The sequence below is a fragment of the Taeniopygia guttata genome, chromosome 5 (assembly GCF_048771995.1).
Source record: "Taeniopygia guttata chromosome 5, bTaeGut7.mat, whole genome shotgun sequence".
NCBI lineage: Eukaryota > Metazoa > Chordata > Aves > Passeriformes > Estrildidae > Taeniopygia > Taeniopygia guttata.
Genome location: NC_133030.1, coordinates 24405998 through 24429191, shown reverse-complemented (window position 1 = coordinate 24429191; position 23194 = coordinate 24405998). Strand labels below are relative to the sequence as shown.

The following is a 23194-nucleotide window of genomic DNA, read 5'->3' as shown; positions in this document are numbered from 1 at the left end:
AGTGATTCAGCTAAAGAACTACAGATAACCAAAAGCTCCCCCCAAAGCTCTGCACACACCAGCCACGCACTCCTGCGCAGGGAAAATGGGGAGTTGGGCAGAGCCTGTCCCCTCACATCCTGTAGGGAGAGCAAGGCTCAGAGAGGATGAAACTCCTTTCTGCTCCATCTCCCTACCAACTATACCCTCATCACACATTGCTCTAGGGTGGCTGTTTAAATCTGCTACAGATTGCAACAGACTTGTGACATGGCTTGTCAACTATTTATCACTGCACATTGTGAAACACATGGAAAGCAAGACTGCACTTGTTTGTGCAACTGGGACTGAAACTTGCAGAAAACTAAGAAGCTTTATTTCACTTGATGCTAATGAGTTTGAAAAATGACACTGACTGTGAAAGTTGCTCAAAGTCATCAACAAGCTAGCACCTGATTAGCAGTGAAATCAATGCCCTCTGTATGGAGTTCTTAAATTGTAACTAAACTATTTTACCATCTGATTTTATTTCATTAAGGATGCCCCAAGAACTTTATAAGGATTAGGGTCTATTTAATAAGACATCATTTCTAGGGACCGCAGAAAGCATACCCTTACAGATGGAATCTAATGCAAACCATTTAAAAGCACAAAATCCAGCTAGTCCTCGCCTTAGACTTCTTCCTCTTGACATAAGCATCATATCTTATTAATGTAATAATATTGATAAGGTCTGATGTATAGAGCTTGTTATTATCTCAGCTACTAGTCAATAAGAGTTTGGGAATTGCCCCTGTATTCTTAGTTTTCAAAAGACCTGACTGTACAGACACAAAGAAGTATCTACTCCACTGCTCATGTACCCAGTTACATACATTTTTCATGCCTCCCTCAGTGGCCCTGATGCACAAGTTGCTATTTTTAGATGACAGACTATGCATAGCCCTTGTTAAGTAAAAGAAAGCAATAAGAAGGCAGAGAGGGTCCCCCAGCTTTGCTGCTGCTCAAAGTTTTTGTTAAATATTTACACAGGGAAGGAATGGTTTAAGACTGAATAAGGGGGTTTTGTCTAAAATCAAATTACAGAAAGTTAGAGGCAGTTGAGAGCACCATTCTGCTTAGCAACCTCTCACAAATTCTTTTTTAAGAAACCTAGAGCAAATTGCCCACATTTAGTTCATTTTGCATGCTACTGAATAAACTCCAAGAAGCTTAACTAAGGCAGGCTCATGTTCACAAACCTTTGTTGGCCCAAATACAACTGTACAGCTGTATTCACCACATGAGAAAGCATCACCACTAGCAGACATCTTGTAACCACTAAATGTACGATTATTCAACCATGACTCTATCAAAGGCATTGAAGATAGAGGGGAAGAAGTGGATGCTTTTCTAAGACACTGTGAGACTTGAAAGAATGCAGGACTTGTCTTCAAGTGTCATATGGCAAATCACATAATCAAAATAACTTTGTTTCCAGTTAACACATTGCTTCAGCTACAGAAAATTGGGGGGGGGGGGGGAGGGGGGGAGGGGAAACCCCACATTTATCATCAGAATACTTGCAATGTTGAGACAAGTGAAAAAGAAACAAAAAGTTTAAGTACCCACACAACCAAGACATTAGATGCTTTAGAGCACCAGGTCAATCCAACTTGCACTGACAGCGTGTTTTGAACACACGAAGTTGATTATCTGCATGCACTGAATTGGTCTGATTGCACAGCTGACCCTGCTCCAAACAGGAGGTTGGACTACAGGCCTCCTGAGGTCCCTCCCAGCCTAAATTACCAGAGGATTTTGAAATCATTTCACCAAGTAACTGAAGGGAAGGAGAAGAAGAATGATTTCGTGTTTTCCTGCAAAAGAGGCGGCTTCCTAAAATAGGAGACACGGCAACTCTCCAAATGGGAGCTATAACAGCAGCAGACAGTTCCCTGCTCCAGACACTCTGTACTCCAGAATACACCCAATTTTCAATGGCAGAGAAGCAAGGTGGCTGCCTGCCACTACCATCAGTGGGAGAAGCACGGGAGTCTCATCCAGCCTAAGGAAATACCACTATGGATCACAATCAGCACTACAAACAGCTCCGTCTGCCTAGAGGAAGGCAGAGGAACAGCCACATATTTGCTATATTCTTGGTGAGTTCAGAATGACTTCTTGGCACTCTGGTCCTGTTGAGTCTGTGGTTTATTTAGCTACATTGTTTTTCAATCACAGGAACTGTTATTTTTATATTCTTTTACCAATTTGTGATGCACATTAATGGTAGAACATTCAACCCAGGAGTTTTCACTGTATAGTCTCTCAAGATGCACCCGGAAATCTCACATTGAGACATCCAATCCAACTTCCTTACTGTACTTCACTGTACAGTAGCCAAAAACCAAGCCAGATGGAAGTTATACTGAGAGAAAACCAGAAAAGCTGCATACAGACCTTCACACATTATTGTGACTGTAGAAAAACTAACTTTTTGTCAAAAGAGGCGCTATTTCAAGTAGTACAAACCTAGTTTTCCCAGAGTACATTACCAGTTCACATAGTGGTTCCTCCTCCTCACATCCCTTCTTTTTAAATACCAGAAATTAGACCAAACACAGACAGAAGCAACTGCATATATGCATCAAAAAAAAAACTCTAGAAAACAAGGCAAAATTTGCAACCCAATTTCAAACATGCAGAAGAGTTAAAGGGCAGTAAGAAGTCCTTCCAAAAGGACTTGTGTTTTGTGGTTTTTATAAAGTTGCTTTTAGTTGTGCACTAGAAAGAATACATTGACACAGTAACTACAGTGGCCAATTAGCATCAAAACAACTGTTTTTTTTTAAATATCAGAAAGAAAGGAAATGCATTTCTTCCTACAGCATGCATTATTAATTTGCTAATCAAGGTGACCCAACATATCTGCAGCTGTGCCTCCATCGTCCTTTACATGAGAGAAAACAGAGAGCCTGCCCAGCCTCAACATACTTCAGGGCAAACCATCCCAGTGCTTATTCAAACTAAGACAACCTCTCTTCATTTCAGCTGGAGACTACAGCAGCTGTCTCAATAAAGCAGCATCTCACCTGCATCAGCTGCACACTGAGGACACACAACAGCTAACTCATGATGGCCACATGTCTTCCTACAGTGAAAGCAGGCATTGTCACCCGATTTCTCCATTTTCCTTGACACTGCAGCAATGCTCCCATTTTAGAGCACGGCAATAAACACGGAGTTCAGCTGTGCTGCCACTGCTCCTCTTCCTCCCTCCCCTGAACATCACAATCTTGGCAGAGAAAGAACAATTTCTGTGAGCAGCCACTGGCCACATACAGTGGCCCACTGCTGCCTGCACTAGTACAAAACAGTGAGAGAGGACATTTGCACTGCAGTTCTCTGGATGTTTGAGGATGTGACTGTGGGAAGATCTGCTGTTTACAGTTTGTGGCTCTGGATGATAAGCTGGCATTTGGCTCAAGCACTGCAAACTTCCATGTTTAAAACAATGCAAAACAAGTTCTAGTGGCTACCAAGACTTCTGTGATGCACCACAAGTCAGCAGGCAACTGATAATGCAGTAATATATCCAAACCCAATATTAGAAAGTCAAAGAAGGTTTGGGTGTCCTGTGCCAGCCATATCTTTAACAGGCATAACATTTCTCCAGCTAATAGGAAGACCTGGGCCTTAGTTATTTGTATGTAAAGCTGTTACTTATCCATGTCACAGCTGCTGCACTTCAAGCCTGTGTACACAGAATTCATGACATGTTCTGGCATTATGTATGATGCGAGCAGCAGTGCTGCTTTACTGGTGTCTCACACAAGCAGACATTCAACTACCCAGGCATGTGCTCACATACCAGTTCCATGTTGGCTGCAACAGAGGTTATGGGAGAGCACAGTCATAAGCCTAGCAATCAACCTGCTTGTTGCAGGGCTGCTCTGCCTACAGGTCTGACACCTGGAAGCAGCTGCTGCAGCTGAGCACTTGATGTCCTCCTACTCCCCTTGAGGAAAGGAAGTACCTTTTGCAGCCTTTAAACTGTCATTTCATCTTAAACTCACACCTCTTACACACTACAATTATTTTTGTGGTCCCTTATCAACGCCCGATCAGGCACAGAACTTGCCCTTTCCAATAACTTTACAAGAATGGATTTGAAAATTCCCTTGGCTGATCTGTTACACCAGCAGAGAAGCCCTTTCCATCGTCTCATCATTACTTAAAGGCCAGAGTGGCAGCGGCAGACTCAGATGGAAGAAACTGTCTTTGCCCTGCGTGGCTCCTATGACCAAGAATCGAAGTACTAAGAAAAGTTAGAGCAGCGCGGCACTAAAAATACCCCGGTAATAGCCTCTGCTGTACTTCCACAGCGCTCCTGTATTTCGGGGTTGCCAGCTAAATGCTGCCGCCACCCCCTCCCGGCCACCGGTACTGTGCCCCCCTCCACAGGGAGGGCCACTCGTGCTTCAGCCCCTTCCGAGCGCGGCCGGGACCGAGCAGGGGCCGAGCTGCAGGAGCGGGCAGGGTCGGCATAAGTTTGGCGCCGCTCCGCCGCTCTCCCGCCGCTCTCGCAGGGCTCTTGCCGGGCCCTCCAGCCCAGCTCTTCTCCCGGTTGCCCGCGGGTGCCGCCGTTCGCCCCGGGACAGCGCCGCTGCTGCCGGTGCCGGGCAGGGGCGGCCGCGCTCCTCCGGGGGCGGCGGGGCCGGGGCGGGCCTGACGTCAGCGCTGAGGCGCGAGCCCGGCGCGGGGGGGCGGCGCGCACCGACCGGCCGCGCCGGGAACTGCGGAGCGGCCCCAGCGCCGCGCTGCGCGCCCGGCCAACCCGGGGACACGAGTTCAAACCCGCCGGGCGCCCGCCCGCCCGCCGTCCCGCGAGTCCCAGTCATCGGCGCTTCTCTCACGACCGACCCGACCGGCGTGCTCTGGCCCGGCACGTTTCGTGGGGAGCGTGAGAGCGGCTCCCGGCTCGCCGGGGGCCCACTCGGCAGAATAGCAGCACCCGCCAGCCCCTCAGCCTCTGCCCCAGACCGGCCCGCCCGGGACCCCGCTGCTGCCCCACGGGCGCTCCGCCAGACTGCCCGGTGCCCCCGAGGGCCGGTCCCCGCCGCCCGCGTCCCTCTCCCCGCCTGGCCGAGGCCTCTCGCCCGCGAGATCCCTGTCCCGGCCCGGGGGGAACCGGAGAAAGAGCCGCGGCGGGGGCGGCCGGGACGCGCACTCACCTGCCCAGGCGCCCAGCGCCGGCCCCACGGAGCTGCTCCCCAGCACCCAGACGCGGAGCCCGGCCAGCAGGCGGTACGAGGCCAGCGCCGCCGCGTAGAGAGCGCCCAGCGCGCCCACCCAGTAGAAGAGGCCGGCGGCCGGGAGCGCGGCTGGAACCACCATGCTGCGGAGGCTGCCGCGGCCGGACTGAGCCCTCCCGGCCACCGCCGCCCCGCAGCCGTCACGGCGCCCGCCCCCGCCCCGCCGCGATTGGCGGAGGGGCCTCTCAGCCACCGGGTAACCCGGCAACGCGGCCGGGCGCGCCCGCCTGGGGCCGCCCGGCCCCGCCGCGCCGGGAAGGGGGGGGCAGGCGGCGAGCGGCCACACGCCCCCGTACTACTTGCGGCCTGCGCCCCACGTGGTCGGCACCGCTCTCCCGCCGCCATTGGCCAGCGGGCATGGCCGTCACCCCGCCGCCGCACGTCCATTGGTCCCAGCGCCCAGGCGCCCCTCAGGATTGGTGGAACACGGAGCCTCCGCTCCCGCCCCGCTGACGTCATATGAGCCCATTCATAAAATGCTCAGGCTCCGCCTCGCACTCGAATGTGTCCCTGGGTTCCCCTCCCCCAGCCCCGCACTGCGCTCGCCCACGGAGGCGCGCCGCGGTCCCCACGGCACGGCACGGGTCCGCAGGGACCCCTGGGCAGAGGGAACCCCCACCGGGGAAAGTCCATCCCGGGAAAATGGGGCTGAGCACCACAGCCCAGCTGCCACTGCACCCCACGCACCGCGGGGCTGGCAGCGCGGTCCCGTCTGGCCGGCCTCCATCTGTCTTCCTCGACAAGATCCAGGGTCAACGGAGACTTCCTGAAATGTTTCCCCTGAGCTCACCACTTGTAGTGCCATGCCTTGACTTGCCCTGCCCGGTCGCCTTTCACCTGCCCGCTTGACACGACCTCCCTCCCAAAGCCCCACACACGATGGGGTTAGGAACGCCTAGACTTGGGAGGAGTGTGGGAGACGCCTCTGAAATGACACACACACACTGCGTCGGTGGCTCCTTCCATGGTGGTGGAAGACACAAAGCTCTGCTGCCTTCTGCCCCACCTCCAGCTAGGAGGGTAGCTAGGGCCGTGCTGCCCTACCTCGCTTACAGACCCGGGTTTTTCCCTCCCTCCCAGGCGGAGCCTGGCGCGGAGAGAAGATGGGACAATGTAGGCTGTAGGAGGCTGAAGCCCTGAAATAGCTCATGGTTGAGCTGTATTGCCTCAACAGGCTGAAACGGCAAGAGTGGTTGAGAAACATGGACAATTAGTGGCAATGTCATGTAAGGTGTGGCTCAATTAAAATGTCAGAGAAGAACGGTTCAGGTATAGGGGACTGCTGTTTTTAAAGGGAGTCCCTTGCAACTTCCAGTGCCAACTTTTTTTTTCTAGAAAACAAGCCTTTTATACCACTTATTTGACAATGACCTTAGTTCAAGCAGTAAGAAACCTTCTCTGGATTAGGGTTTTTGGAGACTGGCATCCATCTGAGTTATTATCAAAAAGTAGCGCAGGGGGTAATCTTAATGTTGCCTTTACTTTCTCTCCTGGACTGGCAAATAGGTCATACCCAAATCCAGCCACTACTGCTGGAGATCTCCACACTGTACCAGCTGCCAGGCTGCAGCCATGTTCCTCTCATCCACTCCTTTGTGTTACTTGCCACATGCCATGCCGATGGCAGTGGAAGCCTCCAGGAGCCTTATCTGCCAAATCCTGGCACACCTCAGGCCTGGCTTCCCCTTGCAGCTCTACTCCCGCAGACCACTCATTGTAAACTCGATGGATTTACAAGTGCTCTACAATTTCTCTTTCCTCATCTCATTCTACATTTCTTAACCTTTTCCCGCTTCACAGTTTGGAAAGAGGTCATGTAAGGTGCCACCTTAATTGTTCCAGGTAAGCACTACCCTGCGTGTTGCACCTTGAGGCCACAGCCTGACCATGGTGCCATGTGAATGCAGTTACAAGCACTACTGCCACTTCATCTCTCTCATTTAGAAACAAGACACACTAGTATGACATCAACTACCTGATGCAAAGAACTGTGCATCCTGAGATACCTGAGGCTGCACTTTATGATCTTTTGACTATGCTAAAGGAAAAAAGACCAAAGAAATTAAATGAAAATTTGCCGTGATAGGTTTTATCCCGTTTATTAGTTTAATAAAAATAAACATTTGCTACATTTCCTGCTATTAAATATATATACACAAAATAGTTTTTCACTCAAAAATACATAATTAATAGAAATCAAAGGCTTCTGTTCATAATCTATTTGTGGAAAACAAATTCATAGTGGGATTCAAATTTCATTGGATTCAACAACACACTGCACTGATGTCAGTTAAAGGCATGAAACTATCATACATTTTGAAATGAAAAATTAGTCAAGTCACTGTCTTATTTGCTGACCTATAGCTTTACAATGGATTTTTAGAAATCAATCTTTATCATAAGCAGTAGTATCCCATCTAATAGGAAGGAACATGTCACAGGATTTTATCATGTTCTACAACAGGAAGCATCCAATCCATCCTTCCAGTATTAGTTCACTTCTTTTTCTTTTTTTTCCCTTTTGTCCATCCTTCATGAGAGGTGACACTGCAGAGGATCCAGCTCTCACCAAGTTTTCTTCCTGCCTTTTTCCCAAGAGAGTCCACCTATTGCTTGCTGGACATCACTTTTAGAATAGTGTGATACGCTAAGGCTAAATCCTGCAGGCGGTACACAAGGAAAATCCTTACAGGCCTCACCAAGTGTGTAGTTGATAAAACACCCTCCAAAGACAGGACTTTGATTACAAAAAAGTGCAAAATGCTGGGATAATTTTCCTCTTGTTCCATACCAGCCTTTCCTTAATTTTTAATTTCTTCTATTGGCTGTCACAGCAGTTCTCATCTGTTCAGTTTTTGCAGAATAAATGACACACTGCTGATCTTCACTCTTTTGTCTTCCAGAGGACAGGTGGATATGGCACAAGCATCTGGAAAGAGAAAAGGTAGAAAAGCTGAAGCAAAGGATGGAAGGTAACAATGGTCACCAGACTCACCAAGTGTTTAGAACAAAAGTGGACTGGGCAGCTGGACAGTGCATGTAGAGGCTGGTGGAAAGGCTATGAGCCCTGGGCAACCTGCTGAAGGGAGCAGGCAACTTCCTACTGGACATTCATGTAAGCTGCACTGCAGTTACCAAAGGAATGCTTCCAATTACAAATGGGTCAGAAAAAGGGAAGGAAGTATGTGGGTGCTACGAAGGATTTGTTGGTTTCTGTCAGAGTCTACCCATCTTTTATTATAACATCTCCTGCCCACTGCACTGCAGTTGTGCTGCTTCTGAGACCTCCTGTCTGAACAACCTTCTTGCTGCAGGTCAGGACAGAACCTGCCCCACTGTTCTTTCAGGGGGACTGATAAACCCCTTGACAAAGAAGCACAGACAAAGCAAGGCAGCCCTCCATTTTTTTTTTTTTGTGTTAAAAAAATCATGCTGGTTATTCAAAAGTGTTGCTATTTTTTATGCTACCCTGCTTGGAGAGAAAGGCAGTCCTCTGAGAGGCTTATAGTCTACATTTAGAAGAAGATGAGTCACAGGCAGGGAAAGGGACTCACCAGAAGGGAAAGAATTATACAAAGGTCAAATGAGGGGGTTTGCATCTCTTGCTTATGGGTATCACAGATTCCTGAGCAACAGGCATATCCCCCTTTCCAGGGTTAATCCTAGTATTCTCATGAGCTTTGCAGGTCTGTTCCCATTTGCTATAAGCTGCTGCAAATCCCAAAGGAGCACCCAGTTGGCTGAGCTGATGGAACAGACAGGCATTTTGAGTGTACTCACATCAACATGCATACACATATGAGGATGCCTTGCCAAGGCCCCAGAGATCCATATTTCCACAGCCTCTTTTATCAGTTCAGGCATGTAGTCAGTTCCAGATGACTGCAGATGCAATCTGGGTCAGGGCAGTGATGCAAACCTCGGTCAGCCCACAGCTTAGCTACATTGCCCCATCATATGGATCATGGCTAAGCTGTACAGCAGATCACAACAGAGATGAGAGAGAAGTGTATAGGAAAGCTAAAGCAGTAGTGACATGCATGACTAAAAATGCAACAATAAGGAACAAAAGATAGGGACATAGAACTACATAGATGACAACATCAAAAGGAGACAAAGAAAACAAAAATACAGCACAGGAGCAATAAAACACAATGAATAGAGGATAAAAGAGCACCCAATAAGAAGAAACATTCAATTTTTATTATGAAGTTTTTCTGTGATGTTGCTGCCACAAGTACCTCAGAAGTGATACACATCTCAGTGACATTCCCATGTCTCCCTCCTGCCCCGCTCTCTCAGCACGTAAGGAAAACACTTCTCACTACAAGTCCACAGGTGAGGACCCAAGACAGTCCCTCACTGTCCCCACAGTGAGACCTGTGCTCAGCACTGGTCAGCACTCAGGCAGCCTCAGCACTGGGATCCACTTCTCATCCCAGCCTGCCCAGTGCTGCCAGAAATGCCGTCTGCTCTGCAGCAACCCTGAGACAGGAAAGGGGGACTGCTGGTTCTCTGTGACGTGCCATGTTTTTTCCTGCCACTGAACAGTGTAGTCATTTGTTTCATTAAATGGCATTCTTGTACCCAGCACTAATTTTATCCCTTTACAAATATGTTTTTCACTCTAGCAACTCAAGAGCAGCTCCCCCCTGTACAGTCATTCTGCTCTCATGTCTCTCTTACCATTACTCACACTTATTGCAGTGAGGCCAGATTCAATAAAGGACCTGGCTGCTGCAGTGCTGAGCACTGCAGTGTATCTTTGCCTAAGTCCATAGCCCCAAATTAAGACACCCTGCCCCATGCACACTGAAGGCAAAAATTAGAATACCTAAGAATGTAATCTTCATTGTCCATTCAGTTAAGGTGTCTACAAGAACCATTCAGACATGCCAACAAATCTCTCAATACACCTCATCAACTGCTGATCTCATTGTAATGATGGGGCGAGGCAAGGTACCTTGTGTGGCATTCCAGATCTTCAGCTTTTCCTTAGGCACCTACTCCATCTCCTTGCAAGCGTCATGGTAGCTCTCCAATTCCGTGCACTATTTAGCATTCACTCAGGAGTTCAGGTTTCCCTCCTCTGCCTGAAAGGGCAGAAAAGTGCTTTAACAGCATGGCAGGTGTGCAGGGTGAGGTGATTTTGGCTGAAGCTGTTTCATGGCACACAGAATCACAGAATCATCACATCATAGAACCAGAGTTGCCTGGATTGGAAGGGACCTTAAAGATCCTGTACTTTCAACTCTCTTGCCATGGGCAAGGATGCCTTTCACAAGGCCAGGGTTCTCAGAGCCCCATCCAAGATGGTCTTGGACATTCACAGGGATGGAGCATCCACAACTTCTCTGGGCAACCTATTCCAGTGCCTCAGTGGCAAGGTAACTGTTTTTCTTTCAGCTGTAATGATGGGAGGGGAAAGTCAGTGGGACTGGAGGGGCTGGAGCAGACATTCTCAGCCCCATCCTGTGCATACATCTTCAGCATATGTTGAAGTGGTATATTTGGGCAACTACAGAAGCAGGTATTTATATAACCCTCCTCCTTCCTGGCATGCTACACATGAAGCAGGTGCTGGGGGTTCCATGGTTCAGACTTGGGCTTTGCCAGCTGGCTCTTGCTGTCAGCTCCTACAGTACAGGACTCCTGTGGGCCTAACATAAGGCACCTTGAGCTGATCAGCCCTGCTCTGCAGAGCTTGCAGGAAACAAGGGAGCCAGAGAACAGCAGGTTGAGAAAAAGGGATGGAATTGGTAACATTAAGTGCCATAATAAATAACGAACTAAGCACAAATTTTGACTGATGTGTCACTCATCTGCAATTGCACACTTTTGGGTATAGCTTCTATGAGAAGGGCAGAAACCTGCAAACACAAGGCAGCTGCGAAGCTCAAGTCTTAGCTTTGAAACTGAGCCAGCCAGGCATTTTAGGTTACCACACTGTGCTACAGCTATACGTTCCTTGCTTCTCAAATAAACCTTGGGCATCAGCAATCTAGCCTGCTTCAGGGAATAAAGTCCCAAATTTCTCAACAACAAAACACTCCAGGCAAATGTAGCAATGGAAGACAAACAGAACCTAAAGCCAAACAGTAGCTGGCATATTAACTAGTTGAGTCTACAGATTGCAAATTCAATGTGCCATGCAGATGTACGCTGCTCTTTATAAGAAGGTCTGTTCAGTTTACCTTTCAAACAGGAAACAATACAAATGGTACTACAAACTTCTAGTACTTGATACAGGGATTTTTCACTTTTATCTATTATGGATTGACAAGTGTGTCTCCTGTTAAAACTCAAAATTGCGCTTTTTGATGCCATTCCCTGTTTAGAGTTCTCAGAAGTGATTGCAATGGGGGGCTCCAGATCCTCTTACTATGCAAACCAAGGAAAGGCTTAGTAGGACATGCATATAAAGTGGGGATTGGGTTTTATAATCACCAGCAATACTGGAAATCAAGTACTATTAAAAAAAAATTCTAGTAGTCATGCATGCTGCAAATCCAAGTATTTACTAGAGACATAATATGGCCATGACAACAGATTACCCTTTTTCAATCCTACAACCCACTGAAATATATTGATTTGAGCTGAAAATATCATCTCTAGAAATGAAATGTTGTTTGCTCATTGTTTAATCCTTGATGTCTCTTCTACCTAGTTTTGTAACTGTAGATAAGTGATACAGACACTTGTCCACATAAAATGAACAAAGTTCAGGAATGCATGGCACTCACATCACTGCAAACACTGTCATCTTGCATGATACATGCACTTTCCAACCCAGATGGAGGACTGTATTTGGTACTAAATCTCTGTCTTCTTATCCTTTTAAAAAAATCTGTAGTCCTCAAGTGTTGGCCTAAAGGTCCACACGCCAGACAGTTCTGGTGCCCCTGCCAAAACTCAGTACTTGTAGAAGACTTCGTCTTGGCTACTCCCAGTTTTTTACAAACATGAATTCCACTTTGAATGCCTGTTAAACAAAATGTATCATTCCTAGGGGAAATGTGAGGGCAGAAAGTTCAACTAAGACCCTACTGGGGACAGCAACTGTGAGCAAAAAAGTATCTCAGATTGCTATCTATCTTTAAATCCCAAGTATGCATCTGCATATTTTTCATCCAATTCTCTGTATTTCTTTAAAACATTTAGATTCCAGACTTCCTTAAGACTTTTACCATTGCAGATTTAACCATTGAAATTGACCCTTTAAAACCACCATTGTTGAAAAACAATGTAGGACCAAAGATGCCATAATAATGTTTTCACACAGAAGGCTATCTATTTAAGGTGTGTAAAATGCTATCCCCCTCTGGCTACTTCAGTGGAAATCTGAAGATTTACAGAAGCAATGGCCTGGCTCCAAAGTATTCCTACAAAAAATAATTAAAGCCAAACAATGAGCAATTAAAAAAACAACCCAAAGAATACCGCTGCAGGCTGCAGTGAGCCCTCCCTTTCTGAGTCTACTGACACCAAACCAAGCCCTGCCATACTCTGATTCTATTCAGTGTGTGGGTTCCCAGTATTCATATATATTGATTCTCTGTTACTTCTACTCATCAAGCCAGCACCTGCAGCAAAACAGATGTATGTTTATACATTCATGTGCGTGAGCAGGCACACATACACGTTCCCTCCAGATGTGGTTACATAAAACCAGCAAAAGAATGGATTTGGCCTGCCCTTAGTGACAGACAGCAGTAACACCTTATTTTTGTTTAATACTAAAATATGTGCTGTTCTGCTTTTGTCATTGAGTCACGCAAATGTCATTATCAGCCTTATCATGTGAATGCTGCTCACTTCCATGACTTTGCTCCCCCAATCAGTGTTATTTCCATCGCCATAATACAGCACAGGAGGACTAGAAACCAGTGACACCAGTGGAAGTACCTCTTCTAGTGGCAGAAAGCCTTGTAGGATGACATGGGCTAATCAGGTTAGAAAATGTTTCTTTGCTGAAGGCCTAACACAGAATTCCTACCATTTCAATGGGAAGTCCACAACTTCTTCCAATTCAAAAAGGTTAAAAAAGAATCTGCTATGAATAGGAATTATTTTCTTTAAATAATCAGACTTAAAATGGAAGAAGAAAATAACTTTCAGGAATCTGGCTTAAATAACAACCAAGCATGTTTCATTCCACACTCACACCATCACTCTGTGTTCACACTTCTGCCCTGTAAGTTTCAAGATAAATGTCTATAGCTCAAATCCCACTTTACAGGAAAAAAGTACAAGAAACCAGATAGAAATACTACTTCTTTTTTCTTTCTTTCTTCCTAGTCGTTCATACTGTCTCATACCAAATGAGCCGTTTTCATGACTTGTTCACCTCTAGGCATATGAAGGAAGTTTAATTCTTATAATCAATTCACTTCTTTGCTTCAGCAACTACTGAAAGTGCCAGTGGTAGCACTTAATGCATAAATTGATGATTGGATTGATTCTATCACTTAATTTTCTATTGACCACTGAACAGAAAGTTACCTTCTTAAAATAAATTATTTCTCTTTGAATAATCTGCTACAGCTGTGGACTGAAAAATAAAATTAAAATGGATGACTGAGCAATGATTGCTTAACTCCCTGCCCTGTGGAGATTTCCCAAAAGCCAAAATGCCAAGTAAAAATCTAAACTGTCTACCTAGAGGACAGCAGCCTTGCTGAAAAGCAATGTTCTTTAATCGTTAGGTTCTTCAGTTAATTCTTCAGTACTGCACTAAGTGCTGTATGTAAAATATATACTATCCAAAAGGCAGGGAAAAAAAAGGACACAAGGTCTCAGGTAACATCCCAAGGAAGCTGATTATACATACATTTTAGAATGCAACATTGTCTTGGCCTAGATGCCTAAAAACTTACCTAAAAATTGTTCCATTAAGACTCCTATAAGTAGCCCATTAGGGACAAGAAGTCAGGTAGCACTGCATGAATTCAGCCATAGTGTCCAAACCAAACACAGAGTTCAGAGCAAAAACAACCAACATATCCATCTCAGAATCCATTGATACACAAGAATCAAGAATGCAGTATTATGGGAAGGGATATCCAGGATTTCCACATCAAATTCCTCACCACTGTACAGAACCCAACACTGATGTTCTTTCCTGGATATATCAAACTTCCTTCTAAAAGAAATTTAAACTTGTTTCTCATTTGAAACCATTCCAGAATATCGTCAGTCTGTTTGTTAGAGCTCTTCCTGCAATTTCCAGCAAAGTCTAACAATTACCCTTTTACACACATTTGTTTTGCTTTATTCTAATCTTGAGCTCATATAATTATTTTCCTTCCTTACATAACAGTGTAATTGTCACTTCTGTGTCTTCCTGTAAAGGCTCTCTATTCCTCTTAACATCCATGTGGTCCTTTTCTGCATCTGTTCCATCCTTCTGTTTGAACCCATTTATCTGAATGTGGGTGATAGTTGGGCTCCACATAAGGTCTTACTAATGCCATACTTTGACAGCAATATTTCCTGTACATAGAGGAAATACATCCCTTAACACTTCCTAGGACACCATCTTCCTTTATTATTATTTTCTCAGCCATGTCACATGCTATCATTCTGCTGCTGTTACACCAACTACGAACCTGTCACTGAAGTGACAGAATAAATTGTGATCAGTTTCTATTTGCATCACTAAATCTCATCTAATTCTATTAATTTCAGTTTTGGTTCATCATGTCAGCACATGGATATTCCACTCCTCCTATCAATACAGTCCACCAGTTTTGTGTCGTAAGATTTTATCATTGTTGTATTTTTTCACTAGTGTCACTAAGGAGAGAATTCCAATAGTCCTCAAAACCTCCACTTTGCAGCCTTCTTTCCATCAGTATAGTCTCTTTCCACATATTATCTGTCAGTTCATTCCAAAGTCACCTTACAATGCAATTAATCCAAATGTTTTGTTTTACATGATTTCCTCACATGGTACAGTATCAAAGCTTCCTCACAATGAAACATAGGTAGTCTGGCAGTCTTTTTTTGCTAAAACTGCTGCATCTCATCCCACCTTTAATTTCTCTGTGATCTTATTTTGCCCTTCAAAAATTGTCCTACAGCTAAGCGTACCATGGCTGCCAGATGAGATCATCTCTATTACTAACCTTGTCCTTCCCTTTGGGTACCCTCAACTATTTGACCCCCTTTACGTGTAGCTTCCACTACTAATAGTACAGTATTTGCAGGTAGGTTATAAATTTTTGGCAAGGGGATATAATGTATTTATTGTGCTAAAGCACAAATGTAGTGCTAATGCACTGCCACTGAAATAAAAAAACAGAATCCAGGAAAACCTACTATTGTAAAACTAGAAAAGGAATGGTTAGAATGGGAACAGAGTAGGCCATACACTAACAAGTTTAGAACACTTTACAATAGATAAATCATATTTCTCTTGCCTTCATCTTTTCTGCTTTATTTTGTTCTGGACTTGCTGATTTTGTATCTCAAGCCATCTTCACTAGCTTCACTCTGAAAGTCCAAACCATGAGAGTTTATAACGCTGGCACTGAAGGTACTTATCCCTTTTCTGTGGCTACTCAACAATTTCTTTCATAAGCAAAACAACATTTTTTCCTCCACTTGAACAATACCTTCCCTTGAAAAAACCTATGCATTTAATTTCTTTGTTTTCTTTCTTCTGAGAACCATCTATGTATACTTTAAGAATTGTGTTTCAGGTGATATCGTTGGCTAAATCTGATGTGCTTTCTGACTCAAAAATGTTTATAGAGCTCCTCACATACCTCTTGCAGAAACTAAGCAATAGAAATAACTCCTTTTTTATGTTGTTGTCTGACCTCAAGAGTGTAATTTTCTCTGCACTTTATTTATTAGTTAACAAATAAATTAGTCTTCTGAATCTCGGGATTACTATTAGCAAGGAAAATAACCTCACAAGAATATTTCTATTCCCAAGAGAAGTTTAAGTATGTTCAGCCCCAAGTTCAGCTGTGGATGCATGACACCACTGTCTTTCAAAATCTGCTTCCAAAGTAAGGAGGAACACAAAAACACACAAACAAAATTTACTAAATCCACTTAGACTGATTTATTATTTGTGATTCCTTTGACACATACAGTAACTTATCCCCAGTTACTTTAAAATATCAGAAGGTTTAACAAAAACTGACTTTGCACTATTGGCATAAATTAAATTAAAACGTAGTGTTAATTGCCTCCTTTTTCTTCCCTACCCACTTTGTCCCAAGAGAAAATACCCCTTTATCAGGTAAACTACCAAATCCTGTTTGCTTCTTGGGGGGGGGTTGTCCCGTAACTTCAACGAACTGCAGCACTTTCATGCACCGCCAATTCTTACACTTCACATTTTAAAAACTCAAAAGGACAAAACGCAGCTCGCAGATAAAGCATTCGATCCCTTCTTGCGGCGTGCCAGCCTTTGCTGTCCGCGCAAGCAAAGCACCTGTGTGCTCTGGGTTGGGTGCGGAGCTCCGCGCGAGTGGAAGCCAAGTCCGCACCGGCAGTGCCCGGCAGCCGGAGCCTCTCGGTGCCCCGAGCAGCCGCCGGTGCGGCGGGGCTGGAGGAGCCCCGGAGCCAGCGCGGCCGAGCTGCCCGCGTGGTGTAGGCGAAGCAAATCCCTCTCGGGAGGAGGCGGCTCCGGCCTCGCCCCGCCGGACCGGGCTGCTGCCCCATGGCCGGGCCCGGGCGCGGAACCACCGGCACCGAGGGGCGCCGGGAGGCCTCGGCTGCGGCCCGCGCCCCGGCTGCGCCGATACCGGGGCTGGGCAGGACTGGCCGGGCAGCCCAGCACCCCCGGCTCCGGGACAAAGCCGCCACTGACCTGCCGGGCCGCGGCCCGATGCCGCTGCTCAGGGCGCGGGGACGTTGCCGGCGCTCGCAGAGACACCCGGCCGGGCCCGGGCCGGGCCCGTGCGGCGGCTGAGCGCGGGCGGGCCGGGCCGGGCCGGGCCGGAGCTGCCGCCCGACGGGACGGGACGGGACAGGACGGCGGCGGCCCCGCCACTGCAGAGCGGGCGGGCGCCGTCACGGCGGCTGCCGGCGAATCGCGGCCGCTGCCGGCGGCTCCCGTCATGCCGCGGCGCCTACAGCTCCCGCCGGCCCCCGCGCCCGCGCCTTAACCCTCTGCAGCGCCGAGCCGCCTCCGCCGGCCCGCCCGGCCCCCCGAGCCGCTGCCCGCGGGGCCGTGCCCGGGACCCCGGCCCGCCGCCTCCGAGCCCCCCGGAGGATCCGCACCGCCCCGGCTCGCCGGCGGAGCTCGCTGCGAGCGGCCCGGCCCGGCCCGGCCCGGCGGCGGGCCCCGGGCCGCGGGCATTGCGTGGCGTTTGTGTGCTCCGCAGTGATTGCTGTCTGGTCCCAGCCGCAGCTGTTTGTTACTGGCATCAGCTGCCCGCTCCCTGCGAGATAGTAAAAAGCAGGTGAAATACCTTATTCTAGCTGGTGGGGCTTAAAAAAAAATACTTATTTATGTTTGAGGAGGCAAATTGTAATAAGCAAATTAACTCCAAAATAGCTTTACAACCCCCAGAAAACTTCGTGACAAAGTTCCTAGGAAATGCCAGGCTATTCTGTAGTGAAACTAATGTGAAAATCAATCACATACTCGTGTTCTGCCCTCCTTCCCATACACTCTTCATACAGGTGCTCAGTATACGTGTGACTAACACATACAGTACTTTTACAGCTCCTCTCTTACAATAAGTAGCAAACAATGTGCATGCAACTACCTTGCGGGGAATTAAAAAATATCCCGGAGAGTCAGACTCAGTTTCTGAAGTCAGTGAGGGACAGGGGCAGATAGCAGAAGTCCAGGCAAAAGCAGCACCTCAGAGTAAAACCCTTGAGTCTCACCCAGCCCCCCTCCACAGCTTGGCATCGCACCCCGAAACAGCCCCTGCACACACGCAGACCTCATCCTCTATTCTTCTATTTTATTTACAATTTTTTTTATGAAAGCCTCATGCAGCAAATAAAAGTCAAATAGCTCCAATTTGTAATGCTACAGACTAACATGCTCAGACGTGTAACTGCCTGACAGACTACACAGAAATCTAGCTTAGGCTCCAACCTCTGAAACAAATGCAAATATCCAGAAACGTTCTCCTATTTCTCCAATATTAAATTACAAGTAAAACAAACTTATTGCCAGATTTTTCATACAAATACGTCTTTAAAAAAATTAAATCACTACAAATTTATTATTTATTTCAAACTATAACCAGAGAGGAAAGAAACACATATACGTTTTCCTTTTTAGAAAAGAAAAAAGCAAACTTATCTATGAGAAAAGCCCACACATAGCTCCTTTTTTTTTTAAAGTTCATTTTTTAATACCCTGCCCCTGAAATCAGCCTACAAGCCCATTGATTTATCTAGAGAAAACACAATTGGAAAACCTTTTTATGTTGCACTGTTTTTGGACAATTACAGGAGGTTTTTAAAAATAATTCACAGCCACACTAATGCAAACAGCATGAATACAATTACTTAGAATTTATTCTTTACTGTGGTAAATTTTACTTTGGTATATTTTTCAGAATTTCCTGGGAAAACACAGTCAGTCCCCATCTAGCTTAGCGCACCTACACTGCTACCTCTTTCTCTATATTTTTCATTCACAAATCAACCATGAACATTTTATACGTGTTTACATATACATAATAAAGTAAGAAGAACAAGAATACCATGAGAAAAATGCTCAAAACCAAACTGAAGGTGTAAATGACCTCCTGCCATGTTCCAGACGTACCTACAAAATCCCTGCTTGCTGGTACAGGATTATACATTCCATTATAAGTTCAGCTTTTTTATATTTTGTACTATTTTAACACCCTAAATTTATAGATTTTTAAAATTGGCATGTTAAAAGAGCTTTATTTAAGAATTTCAATGAAAATAGTGTTATGTTTTGTCATATTACCATAATCCTTCTTTTTAAATCACTTAGAATTTCAGTATAACCTAATTAAGTAATTTTAAGTAAGTCTTAACCCAAATACATAGATCTAATAAAAATGTATTTTGCAAACAGGGAAAATAGACTTCTAAAATGGATTCCTCAGATATGAACAAAGATGCTGAAACATTTTCTCCCCACAAACTTTGAGATCTGAACTATTTCACGGCAATTAGATTTAAAACCAAAATACTTATAAGAAAATAAATTTCACCAAATATCTAGCAAAATGTTTCATTCCAATTGTATTTATTTATTCCTTTTATATTTTAAAGAAATCCTTCTATTTTTCTTGAGAAGAGAGAATAGGGGAAGAAAAATACTTAAAATCTTAGCTACCTACCTGCACATACTATTTATTTTAAAACTCTTTTAACAGCAGTTTATACTTTATTTTAGATAATGTATATTATTTTGCCTGTAAAAATATTATTATTTAGATTTATGCCTTTTCAAAGGCTATAGAACAACATTTTAGATTTTAGAGTCTTCTAATCATCTTTAATCTCTCACTTTTTTCAATGCTACAAACACCCTATTTGGTAAATGGAATTTATATTTTTCTCTTGTCCTAATTATCAGAGTTGAATCAACAATTCAAACCAGGAAGAACAAGTGACGTACCATAACACAATAGCAACTCCAACACTTTAACACAGCTCCTCTATGTATTGGTGTACAAAAAGCTTACACAAAGTATAAAATACCTCAAAAATACAGATTCTTTCCTGATCAGAAAATTTTACTTATTCATTAACTTGAACTCAAGCAACTGCATTTTTCTCAAAAAACATCCTATCTAGAGCTTTATGCCATTTACTGACTCTTGCTTGCAAGCATGCTTTAAAACCAAGTCTCGGCCCTTCAACTTAATCAGAACAGACTACTTTTAATTGCTGCCACATCAAATATATTTGTCAACACAATAAAACCACATACAATTAGAAAGAACTATTTTTTCTAGCCCTGTCTTTGACCAGCCAGAGATTGTAGCATCTACTTCCAATTTATTAGCTGTTCTAATATGAAGCAAACTGAAAGCACACAGCTCAGTTCACAAATACATTGATCTTTCTATAATATCCTATCATTTGCATCTTTTAATGGGAAAATCCTGTATACCACTGTCAGCACTGCTGTTCTCCTGCAACCAATCGGACATCAGAAGGACTTGGCATTAACTTCCCTCCCTCACAACACTTTGCCTCCTCACCTCTCTCAAAATAAAACAAAACTATCAATGATTGTCTGAAATGTCAATAAACACCAAAATCTAAAAGGCCAAAAGGTCAGGTATAATTTAATTTGAACAGAAAAGTTATTTTTTGTCTCTCTCTCAAGCCATCAGTAAGAGCAGGTTACCTGAGAAGAAATTCCCATGTCCCTCAGACGTCCGTCCTTCTGTCCCAGAACAGGGGCTGTGCCAGGCTCTCTGTAACGTAAGAAGGAATAGATTAAAATTGTTGTATACCCAGGCACATTTTTGCTCATTCAAATTATCTGGCCCTCAGAAAGCTTTATATCTTTTAGTCTGAAAAGCATTTTAAAAACTCTTATTACATTCGAGTCTGAGTCCTCAAAATTTGTTTTGATAAGTCAGGTACACATGACAAAAATTAGCTCCATACATTGTCAGTTGAAGTACCAGATTCCCCAGGCCTGTTTTTCAGTTCTTAGATGCCTCTATATCACTGCATCCTCCATCTCTTTAGCAATACTTAATCTACAAGTGGTATGATCTTATATTTAAACATATATATTTTTTTTTACATACACTGAAAAATTTTTAAAAGCCATTTACATGAGGGACAAAGTCCTGAAATATTTCTTCCCACAGCAACTTTTACCACCTCTGCTTTAAAAGTTGAATACCTTCCCAGATAAATATGGTATTTGCTTTACCCATTTTTCTGTGATTTCTATTATTTTGTACTTACTTCTGATGCTGCAGAATTTACATAGGCCTGTAGTTTTGAGACTTCTATCTCCTCTCTCCACCTGTGAGGTAGATACCAGCTAAAATCACTGTCTATACATCATCCTACCCCCACCACTTTTCCCTTTAAACTTTTCCGAACAAATGTGAGAGGGAAAAAATGAAAAAATGTTTAAGATAATGAATACAAATTCAGTGTGCTAAATTAAAAAAAAAAAAAAAAACAAAAAACCTTGCTTCAGTTTGTCATTTAATAAGCATTATCAACATAAATCATGGTCAGAAAGCCTCAACACTGTAGGGTGTAGTATTCATGACTAAACTGCCTTAAAAAAAAAAAAATCTGTCATCTCATACCCTTTTCCTTCCATGCATTTACCTTCCTCATACTGCTTAGATCTATAGCAGACTGTTGCCACACATGTATTTTTACACACAATTTCCTAGACACTGACAAATGTGAAACAAGGAAGAATTTTGCACAAAGTTAACTTATCTAAACCACTTATTTCCTCCATTCTCTCTTTTTGTCCATGGCATCCAATGATTTTTTTTTACCCTCTGCTGTTGTTTTGTTTGGTATTTCCCCACTTTCCTGTACATTTGTCTGCTGCTGATCCTACTAGACTGGGCAGGAAGAACTGAATGTCTGTCTCTCCGCATTGCTACACTGCTATTTTTTGGTGTTTTATCAATTAAATACATCTGACCATCATTTTCATATATTTTTAAAGATACTTTTTTTTCCCCTTCTCTAGAAACTTTTTTATTACAGTCACCAATACTTTTGTAAAGCAAAGTCAATTCTGTCCTGCTCTAGCACATGCTTCTGTCATAATCTTATGGGTACATGATTTACAAGTCTGTGATGCAATGCATGCAAAAGGAAAATGTGTAAGAAAAAGAGGATAATGTATAGAGATGCCCCTAAATATTATAAAGAAAAAACTGACATTTTAAATTGGTTCTGACTTTTTAAACATATACCATCATGAGAAAACACCTGTCTTGGGGGAAATGTTCATCTACATCACTAGCAACACTTTCTCACACTAATAAAAGTAAAGGTAATTTTAAAATTCAAATTTAGTTAAGCATCAGCACTTTAGGATTTCTGCATTTCACTCAGCCTGGGAAAGGGAGAGTTGCCTGTTGGTTTCACTTTTGCTCTCAGCTAGTTTCACTTTCACACACTGGCAGAATCTTTTATGGTTTTGGTTCAGCAATGTTTAAGACAACATTTACATCTTTAAACAATCCTCATTATACTTTTAATATGGACAATTTGTGTCCATCTACTTCCCAGGACACTAAGAAAAAGTAATTTGGGAGCCTAAATATAATGGGTGGCATACTTCTAAAGGAGCAGCTTTCACCTACAACTCCTGTTGGGTTATAGTCTGCTCTTTCTTTCCCTGAAATCAATAGGAAATGTGCCATTCACTTCAGTGATAGCAGGATCGGGCTACTGGGTCTGTAATCTGCAACAAAAGAATGCCATATGCAGACCAATATATAACATGCAATGTTTGCCTTTAATTATTTTCCTGTGCAAACTCTTGGGGGAAAAAAATTGGTCCCTGCATTTACCTTTCTGTATGCTTTTAAATCAGCAATGAATACTCTTCTTGACATAGGCCATAGGAAATTAGAGGATATATGTTCACTTTGGTTTGTATGGGGAAGGAAACACTGCGTCTCCCTGCTACCAACTGCAGTAACTTTCTCTTCTTCGTGCCAAGTGCAATCCATTAAAAAAAACCTCTCCAGCCCAGATTGAACTTTTACTGTCTTGCACCAGGACCTTGTCTAAGTAAAGTTTCCAAAGCATACACTTTTGTAACCCTCATTTTTTCAGGATAAACCACAATGCTCTAAGCAACTAAACCATCAACGGCAGCACAAGAACAGGCTTGCATTTGTATTTTCCAAACCTGTATATTCCCTTTTCTATTACCTCACACACATGGAGGCAAGCACATATACATACAATGGAATCTTCCTCTAGCCACCAAAGCACTG

At 44.3% G+C, this 23194-nt stretch overlaps 2 protein-coding genes across 12 annotated transcripts in view; both read right to left on the bottom strand.

Moving 5' to 3' along the window:
* HSD17B12 (hydroxysteroid 17-beta dehydrogenase 12) overlaps nt 1–5699 on the bottom strand; it is an 81689-nt gene extending 75990 nt beyond the window's left edge. The window contains 2 exon segments of the mRNA XM_030274124.4: nt 5196–5363; nt 5366–5699. Coding sequence (XP_030129984.2) covers nt 5196–5363; nt 5366–5663 — 466 coding nt within the window. The 5' untranslated portion in view covers nt 5664–5699.
* A 1660-nt stretch (nt 5700–7359) lies between these two features.
* The window catches only part of LOC105759311 (uncharacterized), a 63327-nt gene continuing 47492 nt past the window's right edge, over nt 7360–23194 (bottom strand). For 3 of the 11 annotated variants that reach the window (XR_012056318.1, XR_012056316.1, XR_012056317.1), the window contains 6 exons: nt 21174–21234; nt 20599–20668; nt 17104–17677; nt 10240–10369; nt 9085–9249; nt 7360–8205 (listed from right to left, as the gene is read on the bottom strand). Coding sequence is in view for 8 of the 11 variants with exons in the window: in XM_072929879.1 (XP_072785980.1) it covers nt 17352–17677; nt 20599–20668 (396 nt within the window). In the remaining 3 variants the exon portion in view is untranslated. Of the gene's footprint in view, nt 8206–9056; nt 9363–10239; nt 10370–17103; nt 17678–20598; nt 20669–21173; nt 21235–23194 lie in introns of all 11 variants that reach the window. The other 8 variants (XM_072929876.1, XM_072929883.1, XM_072929879.1 and 5 more) reach the window with 7 other exon arrangements.